The sequence below is a fragment of the Parasteatoda tepidariorum genome, chromosome 6, assembly GCF_043381705.1.
Source record: "Parasteatoda tepidariorum isolate YZ-2023 chromosome 6, CAS_Ptep_4.0, whole genome shotgun sequence".
Taxonomy (NCBI): Eukaryota; Metazoa; Arthropoda; class Arachnida; order Araneae; family Theridiidae; genus Parasteatoda; species Parasteatoda tepidariorum.
The window spans coordinates 84,851,881-84,870,669 of NC_092209.1; the positions used below are offsets into that span (position 1 = coordinate 84,851,881).

An 18,789-nucleotide genomic window follows, 5' to 3' on the forward strand; every position below is an offset into this window, starting at 1 on the left:
ACTACAGGGTGTGTAACCAAATCTTTGAATCAAAAATAAGCACTTTTTAAAAACTTTTCAAGCACTTTAGAAAAATTTTCAAGCACTCAAAAAATTCATATTCAATCAATGATATTATTGAAAAACAAAAACTTTTTATAAACAGTTTTAGCGTTAAAAAAAACCCAAAAAGAAACGGACATAAATCAAANAAGACAAAGAAACTCCTGGATCAAGTATTGGGAGAAATTTGCTAACCCGCATTTGCGATACATTTTGAGGAAAACCACAAAAACTCCCACAGTCAGCCTGACGGCAAGGGGCCTCTAACCTATGATTCGTCAGCACTGTGTTCGGTACAAGCCGGATGCGGAATTATATCAACCAGCCCTCGCTGGGCTTCGAACACGGTTCACCTCATTGGAAGGCGAATGCTCTATCCCCTGAGCCATCATGACTCTATATTAGAGGTTTTATAAAAAATTACAAATATTTAAACTGACATATCTTAAAAGGGTCTGGTGTAATTGACAAAAGTTAAATAAGTACTATGATCAATGCCAAAACACTATATGGAAAATACTATTTGCTTCATTCCATATATTGACATTCATGGTGATATTTGTACAAGTCCTTAGAATCAAAATATCTGCTAGGTTACAAATATTTAAAAAAGCACGTTTTACAAATAATAAATCTGAAATGACACAATTAAGAATAATACAGGACAATACCTATTTGCTCTAAATATACAGTAAGAAAAAAAGATAAAACTTTAAAACACAAATGTGCAATCATTATTTAACTTGTACTGCTCTACGTCATCTAACATAATCGCTTTCACTTCTGACGAAATTATTTAGGGGACGAATTACACAGGAGACTGCAAAAAAACTCATTACCCCAATACCTATATTAGTATATTGATAAATATCAAATATCCCAACCAGGGTTTCCTCTCAAATTTCGAAAGAAAAAAAATCACTGTGTTTTCCCTGAATATATTATACACAACATATTAAGAGCAAACACAGCAATTACTGTGCCCTTGTGTGAGCTATATTGGGCTAACTATATATATTAGCTTTAATTGCTGGAAAAACTTAGAGAAAAAAAAGGAACAGTTGAACATACTTAAATAATGGTATACTAATTAAATAGTTTAGTATAGCGGAAATATCATTCTTAAATATCCCATAGATTATGCTTTAAGTGGTCACCATTTTTCAAAGGATGAAAATAGGAAACAAAATTACCTGCATTTTCCCAGAAATAATTAGTCTATAAATTGACGAATTAAACGGATATAAAAATAAGTCTTCAATTATAGATTTTCTCAAAAGGGATCAAACAATATTTTAGTACCTCTATGATACTTTTCACTAACATCTATTTTTCTATAACATCACTTTCATCTATTTTTATGTAACTTTAAAATGACATTTATATTTTATGATACTAACATAGACAGTTTTAATTATAATTGTTTATTGACCATAAAACTGAGTTTTATTTAATCAAAACGTTATACTACGCATTAAATACTATTAAAAAGTAACATTTTGTAAAAATTTAGAATTTAAAATTGAATATTGCACTCCCCTTTTAATCAAATAACCCACTTGATTGCATAGATTTTGCTGAAACAGATGGTATTCCTTTAAACGGGGTTGAGTGTATCACAATACCAGTAATAATGATTAACACAATTAAGTTCCACAAGCACAAATATAAATTAGGCCGCTTCTTTACAGCCTCGCAAAATAGAGAAGTACCAAAAATACAATATTTTAAGTCTTATATACACAAAAAGTAAGAAAAGTGTATGCACAAATTATCATTTTAAAAAATTTAGAAGAAAATAAAAATTTCCCACATTTGAACATTTTAAAAAAATGATCATAAATATGTTTGAAAGCTGAGTAATGAATAACAGAGTAAGAATTTTAAAAACTATGATAAAATATGACAATAGCAATAACAGAGTTGCCACTCAAATCTGAAGAAAAAAAATTCCCATGTTTTCCCTGTATGTATTATAGCACAATATATTAAGAGGAAACAACCAATCATTGTGCCCTTGTCTGAGCTATATTGGACTAACTATACTAGTTTTAATTGCTAGAAAAACTTAAAGAAATAATGAACAGTTTAACCTACTTAAAACAAATAATGGTATAGTAAATGAAATAGTTGAGTATAGCAGAAATATCATCCTTAAATTGCGCAGTGAGTAGTCACCACTTTTTAAAAGACGAAATTAAGAAAAAAATTCCCTACATTTTTTATGTTTGTAAGAAAAAAATCAAAATTCCCTGCATTTTCCCTATTATTTTTAAATTCCCTCTACTTTCCAGGTTTTCCCTGTGGAGTGGCAACCCTGAATAATATTTGTACAAGGGAAAAGAAGAGATTATCTTACAAAGTATGTAGCAACACCAGATTTAATCATCAGATCTGCTTGTTCATTTAAACGTTCAATATCAGAGCTATAGGCCTTAATCTCTCCCTCTAGATGGGCATGACGCTGCAAAAGAGCCTAAAAAATAATTTTTCAAAAAGTTAGGCTATGTATATAAGAAGAAGGGCAATGAATTGTTTTATGAAAAAACAGATGAAAAATGAAAAAATTTTAAAAAATGAAACAAACTCAATTATTTTTTTAAAAGAAATAAAATGATAAAGGAAAGTTGAGAGAAATCAGTTTCAAACCTGAGCACTTGGTTCATCTTTTCCATAATCAGTACTTGACATTAATTGTCGTTTTTCTTTCATCCAGGATTCAGCTTCATTTGCATCAGCTTGGTACTGAATTAACAAATCAAAACATTCATTTGGTTATTAAAGGAGTCAGACTTAAAATTATGCACACGAAAAATTAAAAAAAAATTATTTGATTAAAATGAATGACAGATTTAGACAGTTTTAAAAATTTAAAACACATTTATCTGGATGTGTTTAAAGGTAATTTTAATTTTTACTATATGCAAAAGCATATATTGACTGAAAGACCTTTTAGCTGGAACCGTAATAATAGTAGTAGTACTGTATATTATGCAATCTACATGGTACTGATTATTTAATGAATACAAAGAGAAATAAAAGTTTTAAAAAAAATAATAATTTAATATTTAAATATCTTTTATAGATTAATTATAATTATTTTTATTCACATATAAAGTGATATTTGAAAAGAAAATTGCGAGGTTATCAAATTGTATTTATTGTAGTTATTAAGAAAGCATTTTTTGCGATTAAATACGAAAGATTAAATACTTAATTGATTAATTGATGCTCAAATAGTTATAGATGATAAAAAAAAATAATTTAAAAAAATTTATTGCATAATCAGTTTTTATAAAAAGAATTTCCTCTAATTTAATTATCAAGAAAATAAACAAATTTGCTTCAACGTGAACAATAAAGAGTTATTTTCATTCCAAATTGCAAAATAAGATAAATAAATATGGGGGATCAGGCACAAAATAAAAAAAGCATAAAGAAATAAGGGATCATTCATAAATTAAAAAAATAATGTACTATGAAATGGAGGAATTCTGATGGTGAAATCTATTGTAATTGACATTGCTATAAAAGCATACCGCCATTACTAAAAAAAATTTATTTCACTAATTTAATTCCGTAAAAATTTAATTCTTTTTAATAACATGTTAACTACCAAATTAAAATTTTTAATACCATTATATAATGATTATTAAGTATTTTAATAAAAAAGATGTTTTGAAAACAATTATTTTAAGCAAAAAAAATTAAAAAGAGGAATAAAAATTACAATTAAGTTGATTTAACCTACATTTCAAAGTAATAAAGTTCAAAGTAGTCATTTCAAAGTAATAAAGTAAAATTACCTGATAGGCTGCTGAGGCGTCTTCCAGTTGCTTGGATTTTAATGTCCAAAGTTCTCGTAGCTTGTCCCAATTCTTTTTCAATGCATCGATTCGGTGTGAAACGTCTGTACTCTCAGGATGCCTCTGGGCTTTCAGTGCATTTCCAGCTTCCATAACTTTGGTAATTTGAGGCCAACGTGCATTGATTTCAACATCCAGTGCCTACAAAAAACACAAAAAGCATGAGGTTTTCTTTTATAAAATTAAAATGTTTCACAAGCATAATAAGATTTAACTAGTACAAAAAAGTAAATTATAAGGACTATCAATATACAAAGTGTCCATTTATAGAGATTGTTCATATGCAGATTCAATGATTCCTCTTGCACATTATAACACATCAAATTTGCCTAAAATCAGAGAACAGACTCGAAAATTAAGCTACAGGGTTGCCACTCAAATCTGGAGAAAAAAAATTCACAGCGTTTTCCCCGTATCTATTATACATAATACAATAAGAGGAAACACACAATCACTGCGCTCTTGTCTGAGCTATATTAGTCTATCTATGCTAGTCTTATTGCAGGGAAAACTTAAAAGAAATAAGGAACAGCTTAACCTACTTGAAACAAATAATGCTATAGTAAATGAAATAGCTTAGTATAGCAGAAATATCATCCTTAAATATCCCATAGCTTGCACTTTAAGTGGTCACCACATTTTAAAAGACTTAAATGATAAATAAAATTCCACACATTTTCCCAGTTAAGGAAAAACTCTTAAATTCCCTGTTATATTAGGTGATTTTTAAATTCCTTGTATTTTTCCAGGAGTGTCAACCCTGAGATTTGATGCATCTACTGGGATGTACAGTTCTCCAACACAGAAGGAAAAAAAACTGCAGAATTATGTAGGAAAGATTTCAATCTAGCTTTAAATATATGCGCAGCAAAAAAAAAATTATTTTCTTTTCTTTCTTATTAATAACTGAAAGGGTATTTGGGGTATCAAATTACATGATGTTTTTCTTGATGCAGTTTCGTCACACAACCCTTTTGAAGTGACTTTTCCTCGTAACCATAGTACCCAGCAAGATTGATGCTTGGAGTTCTCCTCAAAGTCACACTATACAGATGGTATTTGATGATGTACAACACAGGATGGGGGGGGGGCACACTATCCTTTTATTAAAAAAATCAGTGATTTTCTTTATCAGAGTTACATTCTAAGAAGGAATTCTCTTGTTTTGAGAGGTAGAACAATTGAAATTATAGCAAAAATGCTGACAATCTGCTTGTGGATAACTAAGAGTTAACGGTATAATAAAACATTAAGAATATGCTTTTAAAAAAAACATAACTCAATATTTTTTTAACAATTTCACGAAAAATAAATTTATTTTTTGCCTACATTGAAAAAGTTAAAAAAATTCCTTGATAGAAAAAAAAATCGAATGCAATTGAAACAAATTTCACTCAAGATTAAAAACATTCGTTGATTGAATGATTGCATCGAAAAGATTTGATAAATGAAGGAAATTTGGATTCACATGTGATTTGGATGTGAGATAGCGTATACAACCTCTTAATTTTTAATTCTCTTTGTATTTTTCTTAATGTTTTAACAAACACAATTAATTTGCAAACCTAATTAAAGTTATAAATCAAATTTAAAATAAAGTAGCTATGGTAGCAGTTTAAGTTCAAATTCTTACTCCACAGTGGTTACTGGGATGCAGTTTCATTGTAGAATTAAAGTACCATTATGGCCGTTTCAAATACATCTTAATTTAGATATTAGGTAAGGATATTTATCCCAGAAAAATGAATAAACGTGTTAATGATAAATTGGTTTATTATGTGAAACTTAAATTGAACAAGACTTTATATTCCAAAATTATAAAAATAAAGAAAAGTCCCTCAAAAGAATCAAGATTTTCGCTTTTATAAAATGTAATAAGAACTAAATAATTGGTTTAGTTTAATTAAAATTCGATTAAGAATTGATTTAAAAAGTATATATATATTTGAGAAATTAAAGAAATTTTAAAAACTAGGGAATATGTAATGCCTGGCATCATCCATACCTTGTGTTTTTGTTGAAGAGATAAAGCTCCCTGTAGATCTTTTCCAGGAACAACGGATTTACAAATCAGTTGCTTCTCAACCATCCAAGCATCTTCCTCTTCTTGGTCTTGCACAAACTGGTAATAAGTACGAGATTCTTCCAACTTAACACGACGATTTGATGCCAAACTCTCTAAGCTAAATATCAAAGAAAGTTTCAGTGATATTATTAAGTAAATAGAAATATCAAATAAATTAATGAAAATTTTTTAAAAAAATAAAAAATCTTCAACTGATAATTTATTATATTACTCTTATGTATTACTTCAAGCCTATATAACATAGAAAGTTACAAAAGACATTGAATATAAACTATGAAATTCAATGTTGTTGAATTAAAAAGTCATACATAGAATAGGGTAACCACTCAAATCTAGAATAATATACACTATATATTTAGAGGAAATACAATTATTGTGTTCTTGTGTGAGCTATATTGGGTTAACTATACTAGTTTTAATTGCTGGAAAAACTTAAGAGAAAAAAAAAGGAACAGCTGAACATACCTAAATAATGCTATAGTAAATGAAATAGTTTAGTATAGTTGAAATGTCATCCTTAAATATCCCATAGATTACACATTGAATGGTCACCATTTTTTAAAAGATGAAAATAAGAAACAAAGTTCCCTGTATTTTTCCAGTTTTCAAAAAAAAATTTAAATTACCTGCATTTTCCCTGTTATTTTAGATGATTTTTCAATTCCCTGTAATTTCCAGGTTTCCCTTGTTCTACCTCTGGAGTGGCAAATACGTAAAAATTTGTTTTGATTGTATTTATTGTTTTTGTAGCAGAAGTTTATTATAGAAAATAAATTTTTTCCTTCTTATGATGAACATTTAAGCGCTCAAAAGTCACTCTGGTGACTTTTGAGCATAAAGTGAGCAATGTGAATATAAAAAAACTTCTTTTGCATAAAACATCACTTTTCTTAGGGTCCACAGAAAAAATTTACAAAATTTTGGTTCCAATTTTCTTGACATAGTACATAACTTAAAATGTTATTTATTTAGATTTTTAGTTATTTAACATTTATGTTTTAAATCCCCTTTTTGACAAAAAGATGTCTTATTGCAAAATGAAATATTAACTTTTGTATTTTTTAATGCCAAAAAGTTATTTGGTTAAATCATTTATCCTAATAGAATAAAGAATTAATTTAAATAAACAAATTAAATTGTTATTTTTTAAAGATATGATCTTAAAATTCAACATGGGTTAAATAGAAACACTGAACTCTCTTTAAATGCAATTAACATCTGTTTAACTGATATTTAACTTCTTTAACATGCAAAAAAAAGTTACACTTGATGAAGAATTACACACACAAAATGAATGAAGATAAATAGAAATTATTACATTCTTATAAATTATTAAAAAAACATTTATGGAAAAAAATTACAAAATTAGAAGTCATACAAAGATTTGACTTCATACTTTTCATATTCTGATAGTCAACTTTTATACATACAAAAAAAAAATTGCACTTGAGAAAGAATTACATAATAAATACATACATAAAGATAAACAAAAATTATTACATTCTTAATAATGGTTAAACATTATGGGAAAAAATATTGCTAAAGAAAGAAATACACACAAAAAATATATTAAAAAAATTATTATTTTCTTATTAATGATTAAACTTTACGGGAAAGAAATTACATAATTAGAAAATGCACAGGGATTTTACTTCTCATTTTTCATATTCTGATTTTTAAATTTCTTACACAAAAAAAATTGCACTTGAGAATTACACAAATACAAAATAAAATTAAATATGAAGATTCGACTTCTTACTTTTCATATTCAGCATTTAACTTATTGAGGCGCTTCTGCAGAATCGGAGCTTCCTTGTGACCATCATTAATGTAACCCAATGCTTGTTTGTTCAATTTACGAATGGTGTCCCCATGAGATGCGATCTGACCTTCAACCAGACTATGCTTCTGAAGTAAATCTTCAACGGCCAATAAATGACGGCCCAAATCATCACTATAAAAACTGCTCTGTAAGAAAAGAAGGGGAAGAGTTATTACGATATTGGAAAATCAAAACTAATCACTACAAGTCACTTATTCAGAGCCCTGATGGCTCAGGGGATAGAGCGTTCGCCTTCCAATGCGACGAACCGGGTTCGAATCCCAGTCGATACGAATTCCGCATCTGGCTTACACCAACCACAGTGCAGACGAAAAATATCCTTAGTGATAAACGGATCATGGGTTAGAGTATCCTTGCCATCAGGCTAACCATGAGAGGTTCTCGACGTCTTCCTCTCCATATACAGAAATGCAGGTTAGTTCCATCATAAAGTCCTCGACAAAGGCAAATTTCTCCCAATACTTGATCCAGGACTTCCCTTGTCTTCTGGATTGGGCTCAAAATTACAAGGCTACGGAGAGTTAAACATTAGTAGTCTTAAACCCATATAATTGGGTCGGCTGTTCAACGACCGTTATAAAATAAAAAGTCACTTATTCAACACTGCACATTGCTGCCAGCATGGATAGGGAAAAAAAACCAGTGAATTTTACAAAATAATATAAATTTCATGATAATTGTTGCATAATGTACTAAATATGTTACACATAGGGAATTTTTATAGTCATCAAAACAGAAAATAATGGGATAAATAATTGCAAAATTAATCTCGTTGTTTTACTACTACCTAACAGAAGTCATTTAATAATAATAAGTAGAGTAAAGTAAAATGCAATGTAATCAATAACTTGTAATCACTGTTTCAAGTAATTCATAGCATGTAATAGCAATTATAAACAAATTATTACTAGCAAACAAAATCGCTGGAAATTGATTAGATTTAATCATAATAAAATATTAGTAATCATAATAAAATATTAGTTACAATTAAAATCATAAATTATATTTACATATAACCACAATTAAAGTTATAAATTGTAATATTGATTAATTGTAATCACAATTATAAATAATTAACTGATTATTTGTAATTATGATTACAAATAATTCATGATATTTAGCCTAACTCTGATAACAAGAGATTTCTGTAATTAGATTAATGTTTTCCGTTAAAACATTGATGACCAATGACAAGTTAAACTGTCTTTTCACGCCCAAACGTTATTGACTTAAGATGAGTAAACTCGTCATCCGTCAATAATGTTTGGACAGGAAATTAAATTGTAGAATGTTTTACTTTACTTCCATTTTAAATTTTAAAAAAATATTAGCCAGGGACTATTGTAGTTTCTGTGTAAAATTACCAGTCAACAAAGAGTAAATAATAGAAAACCCATTTATTTATGAATTCTCAGAAATCTGTGTTGTTGATAAACAAAATTAAATCCTGTTATCAAGATTTATCACTGTTTAAGGAAATAATATTCTCTGCATTATAGTAAAGCTTAATTTCAGAATATAGGTTAGCGATTTAACATAAACAACAAATTTTATAAGTTACAGAAATTACAATCATTAAATTCTCTAATTCTGAAGCAATACATACTGTTTATTAGATATAAATTTTATATATCGCTGTCAAAACCCTTAAAAACTTTAAGTAGTATATCTACAAGGTTGAATATATGTATAATCAGTTTCCTTAAAAGGTTTAATCAAATTCAATAAAATCATTAAACACATAGATATAAAAAAGACAATTAGAAAGTATGCATCATATAAGCACGGATGAAATATTAAGACTAAAATCCAATTTTAAATAGTTTTATATTAACTTTTGTAGAATGCCATGCATTTCATTGAAATGAGAATAATTTTTCATGAAATTTAAGGGAACAATTTAAAATTGTATGCAATATAGCAACTTGCCAGTTTTGATTGCAAGGTACTAAAAATTAAATCCAATTATTTTCTTATCACACAAACATATCTGAAATTATCCATCAATAATAATTAAAATTATAATTATTATTCTTATTAGAAATTGTCTTTTGATATTTTTTTATAATTTTGTAATATATTGATTTTTTATTAGATTAGATTTTTCTTTTCATTTCTTCAAACTTAGAATGTCAATTTTTTCAAATATACTCAGCCACTCCTAGCCAAATTAGAACTTCAGACAACAACAAAAACTTTTATTCAACCTGAAACTTTCAATATAATCTAGCTGTTGGCCTTAGAAATTGATATTGTCTCCTATAAATTTTAGAATTTCTCTTATACCCCTAGTTATAATTGCATTATTCTGTAAACATATTACAAATAATTAAATAGTAAGAACCAATACTACAGAATAGCACACAAATAATCATGCTAAAATAAATGTTTAAATTTCTTACTTCCATGTCTTTTATTTCAACAGTAATAGTGTCGATTTCTCGTAACATGCACATCAGGTTGCTTAAATTTGTTAAAGTAGATCGATGCTTTTTCAAGAGTTCTAATAGATAAGCCCATCTCTGCATTATTTCTTGCTCCCTATAAATAAGCAATATATTTAAAATATATACTTTAAAAAAATAATCCTTTAAATAAAAGAATTCAAAATTAAGATGCAGAACAGTTATTTACAAAAAGAGTTCCGTGGCTTCCTAGGGGATACCAGTGTGTTAATAAATATTAAGGATTACTTCAAATTCCGCTCTGGATAAAAAATCACAAAAACATAGTTCAATGAAGAAAGCCCCACACTTTAAATGTATAATGGCTTTACAAGCTTGGAGATCAGATTAAATAAACAATCATACACAGAATTGAATAGGCTATATAAAATATTACACTAAAATTTGCATGATATTATAAATAATAAATTTAAAGGTAATTATGAAAAAATACAAATTTTAAATAATTATAATTAAAAATTTTATGAAGGCCACATAAAACAGTATTTGAATTTATACTGCAATTTCAGAAAATTGGACAGTATTAAAAATTTTCATCTTTGATTTTTGTATTAGATTGCCAGAAAAACAAATAAAATTTAACATAAAAATAAACAAGAAAAAAGAGGGAATGTATAACACTAAAACAATTAACAAAATATTTCCTCGGAAGATCCGCACTTTTAGGATGCAAATAAGATAAACTGAATAATTATCGCATCAATAAGAAAGATAAATCTTCAACCAATAATAAAACACAAAAACAAAAGAGGAAAATAAACTAACTTATAAATTTATTTTGCTTAATATTTTCAAGCACTTTGCAAGACATCATATCATGTAAGGCAAATAAACATTTTAAACTTACGTCATTTATTATAAAATATGTGTTCGGGTATGCTGAATATAAAAGGACATATTTTCACATGTTTAAGCAAATTACTTTAAAAAAATTTATGTTACATGTGACATTTCGTTAACTCAATTTGAACAAACCTTATTTTAATTTTCTCCTTGCTGTGGTAGTTTTCTGAAACAAGCTCATCAGCCATTGTTGTTAAATTTTTAAATCTGTCTTCCTATAAAAAAATTATTAATTTTAATGTTTGACAAGAGGAACAATAAAAAAAAACTAATAATAAAATGGAATAATATTTACCCTAGCAAGAATATCTGCACTAATGGCCTCATGTTTTTTAACAGTAGCTTCAACTTGTGATAAGTTGCTGCCATATCGAGGATCAGAGAGCACTTGGATCATTTCTTTTAGATAACCTTCTCGAACAACACTCTACAATTTTGAAACAATACAAAGTTTTAGATAGTGAAACAAAATTAATAATGGTTTGAGAAAACTTTAGTGGAGAATGCAGTTTGTCAAACAGCAAAACTTAAAAAAACTTTTAATGATTTTTGCAATAAAGAGTGCCTAAAAAGTCTGGAAACAGTCAAATAGAAAAAAAAAAAAAAAAAAAAAAAAAAAAAAAAAAAAAAAAAAAACGAAGAGCAACTTTAAAATCTTAAATGAGAAATCCCAATTTTTATTGCAGATTTGGATTCAGCAGAAAAAAGTACCCTAATTCGTCAAGTAGTTCTTTATGCTTTAATTTACAGGTGGCACTGTAATCGTAAAACAAAAATTGTGATAAAAATTGCATAAAAGAGAATGTTTTGATCAGATCTTAATAAGAAAGATCTTACTAAGAGAAATCTTACTGATATCTCAGATAAAAAAAAATTAATTAATGAGTAATTAAAAATAAAAATAACCATTTAAAAAATCTAAAATGACCCTAGAACTAGGGCTATTTCCAAAGTGCGAGGCAAAGTTTTGGGGTGAATGCAGAGTTTGGTGTTAATAGTTAAGTGCTTAGAAATATCAAACACAGCAATTTTCAGACTGGCATTTTGTAAATTATCTTAATTTTAAAACAACTTTCCAGTGATTTTCAATTTGGGATTACAGCATCATCTGTAAATTAAAATGCAAAATGAGGTTATTTTCTTCTGGAAATATGCAATAAAAAATGGAGATGGAGTTCCCATATTAAGTCAAAAATTTGCCTCCTGTCCTACCTCAAAATCTGAGTTTGGAGGTCGAGAATGAAATCACTGTATCTCGCGCCAGAGCAAGAGGATATTCTTCTTAACAGTTTAACTTGATGAAACAGATCAAGTGGGAGCAAGATGTTTATATTATCCTCCAAATAGATATATTATGACCCAACTATTTTTGCAGAAAATATGAAAATTTCTCATGGCAATAACATAGAGTTTATTGATATAAACTTTTGGTATATTTTAAAAATTAAAACTGTTGTTAAAACTAAAAATTTAACTTTGATTTTATCTTTATAGATTACCATTTGTAATGATAGATGTAACATAATCATCTGTACTCAGTTTGGTAGCAAGCATGTTAAAAATATTTTTATTTTTCAACCCATTGCTAGATGCTAGAAATGCCGATGCTTCTAGAGATATTTGATTGTTATACTTTATAGACATCTTGTGAATTATATGTGAATTTAAAACTACAAACGAAACTTAAAATAAACTAATGAAGAAATTTCAACATATTTAAATAATTTTAAAAAAGAGCATTGTAAAAATTTAAGTAAAAAACGACAAGAACTAAAAATAAGCTGGTAAAATAAAAGTTTTGTAGAAAATTAAATTGAAAAAAAAAGCAATTTATTTTAAAAGATCAAATATAATATAGAATATAAATAATATACATAATATAGATAATATAAATAATAGAATATAAATAATATACATAAACACAAGAATAACTGAAAATAAGAGTGAGATAAAAATTAGATTAATAAAAATTAAAAAGAAAAAGCAACATACTTTTCTTTCAAACCTATATGCAAGATTTTCTAATTTCTCTTGTCTCAGAAGCTCCTCTCTCAGAGCCACCTCTCTTCTGTGTTCGGCTTTTTCCAATTCGTCCCAGGCTCTTTCAATATCATGTACCAATTGCCCTTCAGGGGGCACATATAAAGGTTGCCCCAACGCCTTCATTTTTGTTTGGATTGAAAAAAGCAATGCCTCAATTTCACTACGCTCTTTGTATCTAGAATATAAATTTTTGTTTTTTTAATATAACTGGGTTTCATTTCAAAATGCTCAGAGGTTTAAAACACAATCAATGGTGAATTCAGGCATAAAAAGATAAGAAATTAAGACAGAAAATGGCATTGCTGTCAAAAAAGGAACACCTTTATCAGTAAATGAACGATATCAAATATGAAAAAAATCATTATGCTTTTTACAATGATTTATATACTTTAATCCTTTATAGAGCCATTGTTTTGGAAATGTTATGCTAAAATATTTTTGAAATTGAGGTTCATTTATATAAAATAAAAAATTTTAAAAAAGATTTAGCTTATTACTTAAAACAAAATTATTTTGCAAGACCATTTTTTTTAGCGAGAAGATGGGTGAGATTTTCAAAATTTTACCTACTATAATAAATTTGAAATAAATGTGGAGCTTCTGTGGCTATAAATAGCCGAATTTATAAATACTGCATTTATAACTGCAAATAACTTGATGAGAAATGAAAAAAATTAACAAACACATAATTCTCAAGTGAGAATTATTCCCTACAGTTGGCCTCTCTTCTTAACACCATGCTAACCTTTACTGTTACCCACATTTATATAAACAAAAACCTATCACTGCTATTTTTTCCCCTAAGCTATCAATAGATAGCAATACAATTCATAGACTGGAAAATAACTTCCCACTGACATTTAAAAATTAATGAAGCTGGTAGTAAATATACTTCCCACAACCTTATAAAGGCTTCGTAAAAGGCCTATCAGAAAAAGTTATTAAGTTTTTAATACAATTCATAGACGGGAAAATAACTTCCCATTGACATTCAAAAATTAATGAAGCTGGTGGTAAGTATATTTCCCACAGTAAGTATATTTCAAAAATCCTATCAGAAAAAGTTATTAATAGTTTTTAAATAATAAAGAAAAGTTTAAAAAACCATGATTTTCAGGTGAACAACAAAGGCAAATGATTTCATTTTTATCATACCTATAATGAAAAACGCAGGGAAATTTTTTGTGGTGTTAAAAGTTTACTGCTTAAATGGTGTTTCTAACTTTTTTTTATTTTCAGTGTAACACTTCTTAAAATCCATTTGAAAATGTGTTTTTTAAATTTATTTCTAAATTACTGTTTTGTACTTATTAACAAACTTTATGAATATCAATCTGATGGGTGTTTCTGATATTTAACATTTACTGGACATAAGTATTTATTTACTTGGGCGGTTTTTCAATTGTTCTGTATTCCTTGAAAATCATAAGCTCTTTTTGTATCCCTTCTAGAGAATTAGGAAAGTTTCGGTTATCAAGATCTTTTATCTTCATTTGAATCCAGTGAAGAAGATTACTGGTAAACAATTCATAATTATTCTTCAATTTATCACCTTCCATCATTTGACTAACTATCTGTAAAAATCAAAAGGAAAAATTTCATTATTTTATTTAAATATTAAACTAAAAGTTCAAAATAAAATTTGAAAAAACTAAATAGCAAATTGTTAATAAAAATTAAATAGATCTCTCAAAGAATTTATACTACTTTAGAAAATTAACTCAGTTGCTTATTTTGATTACTCTAAATCAAAATCTTCAATTTTTAATTCACAAATAAAAAGATAGTTCATTAAATGGAAATAATAAAACAAAATAGATGTATTAAACATTCATTGCAAAAAGTATTATTAATCTAAAAAATATATCTGCATTGACTTTTTGTCTTCTAAAGTACATATTAATAAATAAAAAAAGGTTTAGCAATGAATAGTAAGCAAAAATTAAATATAATTTTCAAAGAATTTTTAACACTACTTTAAAAAAGAAAACTTTGCAGCTTATTTTATTCCCTTATAATCCCCAATTTTTAATTTAATTAACAATCTTTATCAATTAAAGAGTAAAATAAATAGTCATTAATTAGAAATCATAAACAAATATAATGCATTAAGGTTGTTTTTCGAAAGCTTTGTTGTTCTCATGCGAAATGATTCTTTTTTTTGTGAATAATAGTCTGCAATAGTCACTCATGACTGTTAGGACAAGTTTAAACAGGAGCTTCAATCTTGCACAAACTTAAAATCTTCTCACGATTGCGTGAAGTCCACCTCCAATGGATCCCTTCTCACATTGGGGTTCTGGGCAATGATATCGCCGACACTCTGGCTAAGGAGGGGGACAGAAGAAACTTTGACGAGTCCAAATTTACTCAGCTACCTTCATGGAACTGGCATCGAAAAAGAAAAAAGAAGACAATGTTTCCTGGCTCGTACCTCCAAACATCATTCGCACCAGAGCACCCGTCCAGGAGGTCCACTCAACATTCAGTGCAACCGCAAGGATCAGACGGCACTTACCAGGCTTATCAGCGGCCACCTTAAGTCCCTTTCTTCGAGGGTAGTGTTAAAATCTTCCCAAACTGCCCCAGGTGCCACAACATGCAGGCTTCTCCCCAGCATATCCTGGACTGTCTTGGTTTGGACAAAAGAGGCATACTAAATGCAGGCTTCTCCCCAGCATATCCTGGACTGTCTTGGTCTGGACAAAAGGGACATACTAAATAACCCACTTTTGGTGGCCGACTTCCTCCGGGTCATGAATTTCATGGACATTGTTTAGCCCTGCTAATTTTGGGGATAAGGAAGAAGAAGAGGACAAGTTTAGCCTATCTAAAGCTAAGTGCTATCTATACCTATTCTGAAAATGGCGCAAAATGTCAATAAGGAGAAAAGCCACAGTTTTGTGAAAATAAAAAGCGATTGTGGTCTAAGTTTTAAATATTTAAAAATTTACACCAAAGCTGCATTATCTAAGCTCATAAAAATTTGCAAAAACAGAGGAAAATGCAGCGGTTTTGAAAATTTTCCTTTAAATGGAAGAATGTCACCCTGTTGGCAATTTTTAACAAAATTTAATAACTTCTAAAATATTTAAGTTATTTGTCCATTCTAAAAACTAGTTGATTCTTTACAGCAAAATGATACGCATAGTTTAAAATCATCGTTTTGCTTTGAGTGTAAGGCACCTAAACTGAGGCTTTTTTATTTTCCTTGGTGACAGAGCTTCGGAAAAAAAAACATGCTAAATATTCAATACAAAAAATATTATTAATTTTTTAATTAATTAAAAAATTGAATTAAAATTAAAAAATTAATTAAAATTAATTTTTAAAAAGGTGATTTACATTGGCAATTCGTTTCCCACCCTTCATTTCGCTCTTCATTCTGGCAAATGTGTGATAGTAAGAGGCAACATATGTAATGACAGATTTCTCATCAGGTTTACTTGTGTCAACATCTACAAAATAAGAAAAAAGAGTATTATTCAGCAGTTTTGTATAATTTTTTCATTGGTTACCATTAATACTAAAAACATCACTATTATACCTTTTCAATAAACTTGTATTAAGAAAATAAAGTTATAGTTATATGTTAATCTTGTAAGTTACGTCTTTGTATCCACAAAAACATGAAAAAAGTGGTAATATTATCTACAAAATTTGCAAGAGTATTATGAACAGTTTTGTATACTTTCATCGTTTGTTAGCATTAAAAACATCAGTATTATAATACCTTTTCAATTAATCTGTATTTAGGAAATATACACCTTTCTTTTGAGTTATAAGTTAATCACGTAAATTATGTTTTTTTGGAAATTCATATTCATACAAAAATTATCTCTCTCTTTTTAGTAAATTTGAAAAAATAAACAGTATAATAAAAATAAATAAATGGTGAATATGAATTAAGAAAGTATCCTCATTACAAATCATCCTAACAAAAATTTAGTATTGTCCCAAAATGTGATCTACCTTTGTAGTAATTTTAAGGATCAATAGGTGGCGCTACAATATAGTATGGAAATGCAGTGGTCCCCAACCATCGGTCTGTTGATCACATCGTACAGGACCACTCAAGGATCATTAAATTAATTTTAATTTTATTTACTCTGGTGTATTTTTCTCGGGTTTGTCCGACTTTCCATGGATAAGAAGTTAACATTGAGATTGATACTACAGAACTCAAATCTCTATCGCCATTTCTGACAACCTATCAGTGACAGCTACAAAACAATCTAAATATCATAATGTCTCTTCCCTTCAGTAGGCCGTGGTAAAATTATTAAAAATTGACCGGTACACAGCGATAAAAATATTGAGGATCACTGTGGTAGAATAAATTGTGCAGTGGCACTTTTCCTTAAAAACTTCAATATAGCACATGCTAGGCAGTGGCACTTAACCTTTAAAAGACAACAGTTTAGAACATACCAGGTAGTGGCACTAAAAGAGCAAAACCAAAGAAAAAAAATCTGTTTAAATAAATAAACATGGATTACACAGGTAGATCCCATATTCGGATAATACCACAGGTAGATCCAATTTTGGGATTATACTACATCAACTTTTTCTCGTTTTTAAACACCCACAAACACTCAAAGTAAAAATTCTTAATTTTTTCAGACTGATTTTGACGAATTTCCAAGAGTTTTGAAATCAAAGGCTTAAATTTTTATACTTCAGTTATTCTTACTTCAGTTATTTTTACTTCAGTTATTTTTACTTCAGTTAATTTTACTTCAGTTATTTTTACTTCAGTTATTTTTACTTAAGTTATTTTTACTTCAGTTATTATACTTCAGTTATTATACTTCAGTTATTATACTTCAGTTATTATACATCAGTTATTATACTTCAGTTATTTTACTTTAGTTAAAGTTTTATTTTTCAGTTATGCTTTATTCTTACACACACTTTAATGACACTTTCACGTGTCATTAAAGGTTGAAACTAAACCAATTTTTTTGTAAAAAAAAAACTACTGTAAATAGCTTCTTGGAAGAAATATTGGACAGTTAGGAACCTAAATTTCAAAATAAATTATTTTTTTCCAGACTTTTGGGTATTTCACTTAAATTGCATCTCATTTCCCAGATGAATAAAATTCACTGACTTTTTCACGATTTCCCTGTTCTGTGCCACCCTGAAAATATTAAAAAGAACATTCATCTACATTTACTTCAATTAATTTGAACCCAACAAACAAATTCCCTTTCCTTCTACTTAGTTTGAATAACTATTCGCGAAAATTAAGATTTCTTACAGAATAGCACTACTGTTTTAGAGTCAGTAAAAGAATACCTTCAGCATCCAAGAGTCGGGGAATTCCGAGCTCTTTCTGTGCAATGTCGAATGCATTGTTGAGGTTCTGGATGTGGGTGTTGCTATGAAGAGCATTAAAATTTATCAGATCCGGACGATGGGAATGGATAAGAGCGTTAAATCCAAGGCCAGTTCTCCAGGACACATGAAAGTCTTGTATATTAACACCTTGATACCTGCGTACATGAACATCATAATTTAGTTAGTTGAAATAAATGCAAAAATAATACATTACAGTGCATAGTCAATTCCAAAAAGATTTACGGTTTAAAGCCTGGT

The 18,789-nt window shown here is 28.3% G+C and overlaps 1 protein-coding gene across 1 annotated transcript in view; it reads right to left on the bottom strand.

The window, feature by feature from the left end:
• Positions 1–18,789, bottom strand: part of LOC107453528 (spectrin beta chain, non-erythrocytic 5 kst) — a 189,975-nt gene that overhangs the window by 82,395 nt on the left and 88,791 nt on the right. Inside the window, exons 7-18 of the mRNA XM_071181673.1 lie at positions 18,490–18,686; positions 16,534–16,646; positions 14,575–14,762; positions 13,138–13,363; positions 11,441–11,572; positions 11,278–11,360; positions 10,240–10,378; positions 7,754–7,962; positions 5,914–6,091; positions 3,849–4,049; positions 2,692–2,787; positions 2,402–2,518 (exon numbers count right to left, since the gene is read on the bottom strand). Coding sequence (XP_071037774.1) covers positions 2,402–2,518; positions 2,692–2,787; positions 3,849–4,049; positions 5,914–6,091; positions 7,754–7,962; positions 10,240–10,378; positions 11,278–11,360; positions 11,441–11,572; positions 13,138–13,363; positions 14,575–14,762; positions 16,534–16,646; positions 18,490–18,686 — 1,879 coding nt within the window. The remainder of the gene's footprint in view (positions 1–2,401; positions 2,519–2,691; positions 2,788–3,848; positions 4,050–5,913; positions 6,092–7,753; positions 7,963–10,239; positions 10,379–11,277; positions 11,361–11,440; positions 11,573–13,137; positions 13,364–14,574; positions 14,763–16,533; positions 16,647–18,489; positions 18,687–18,789) is intronic.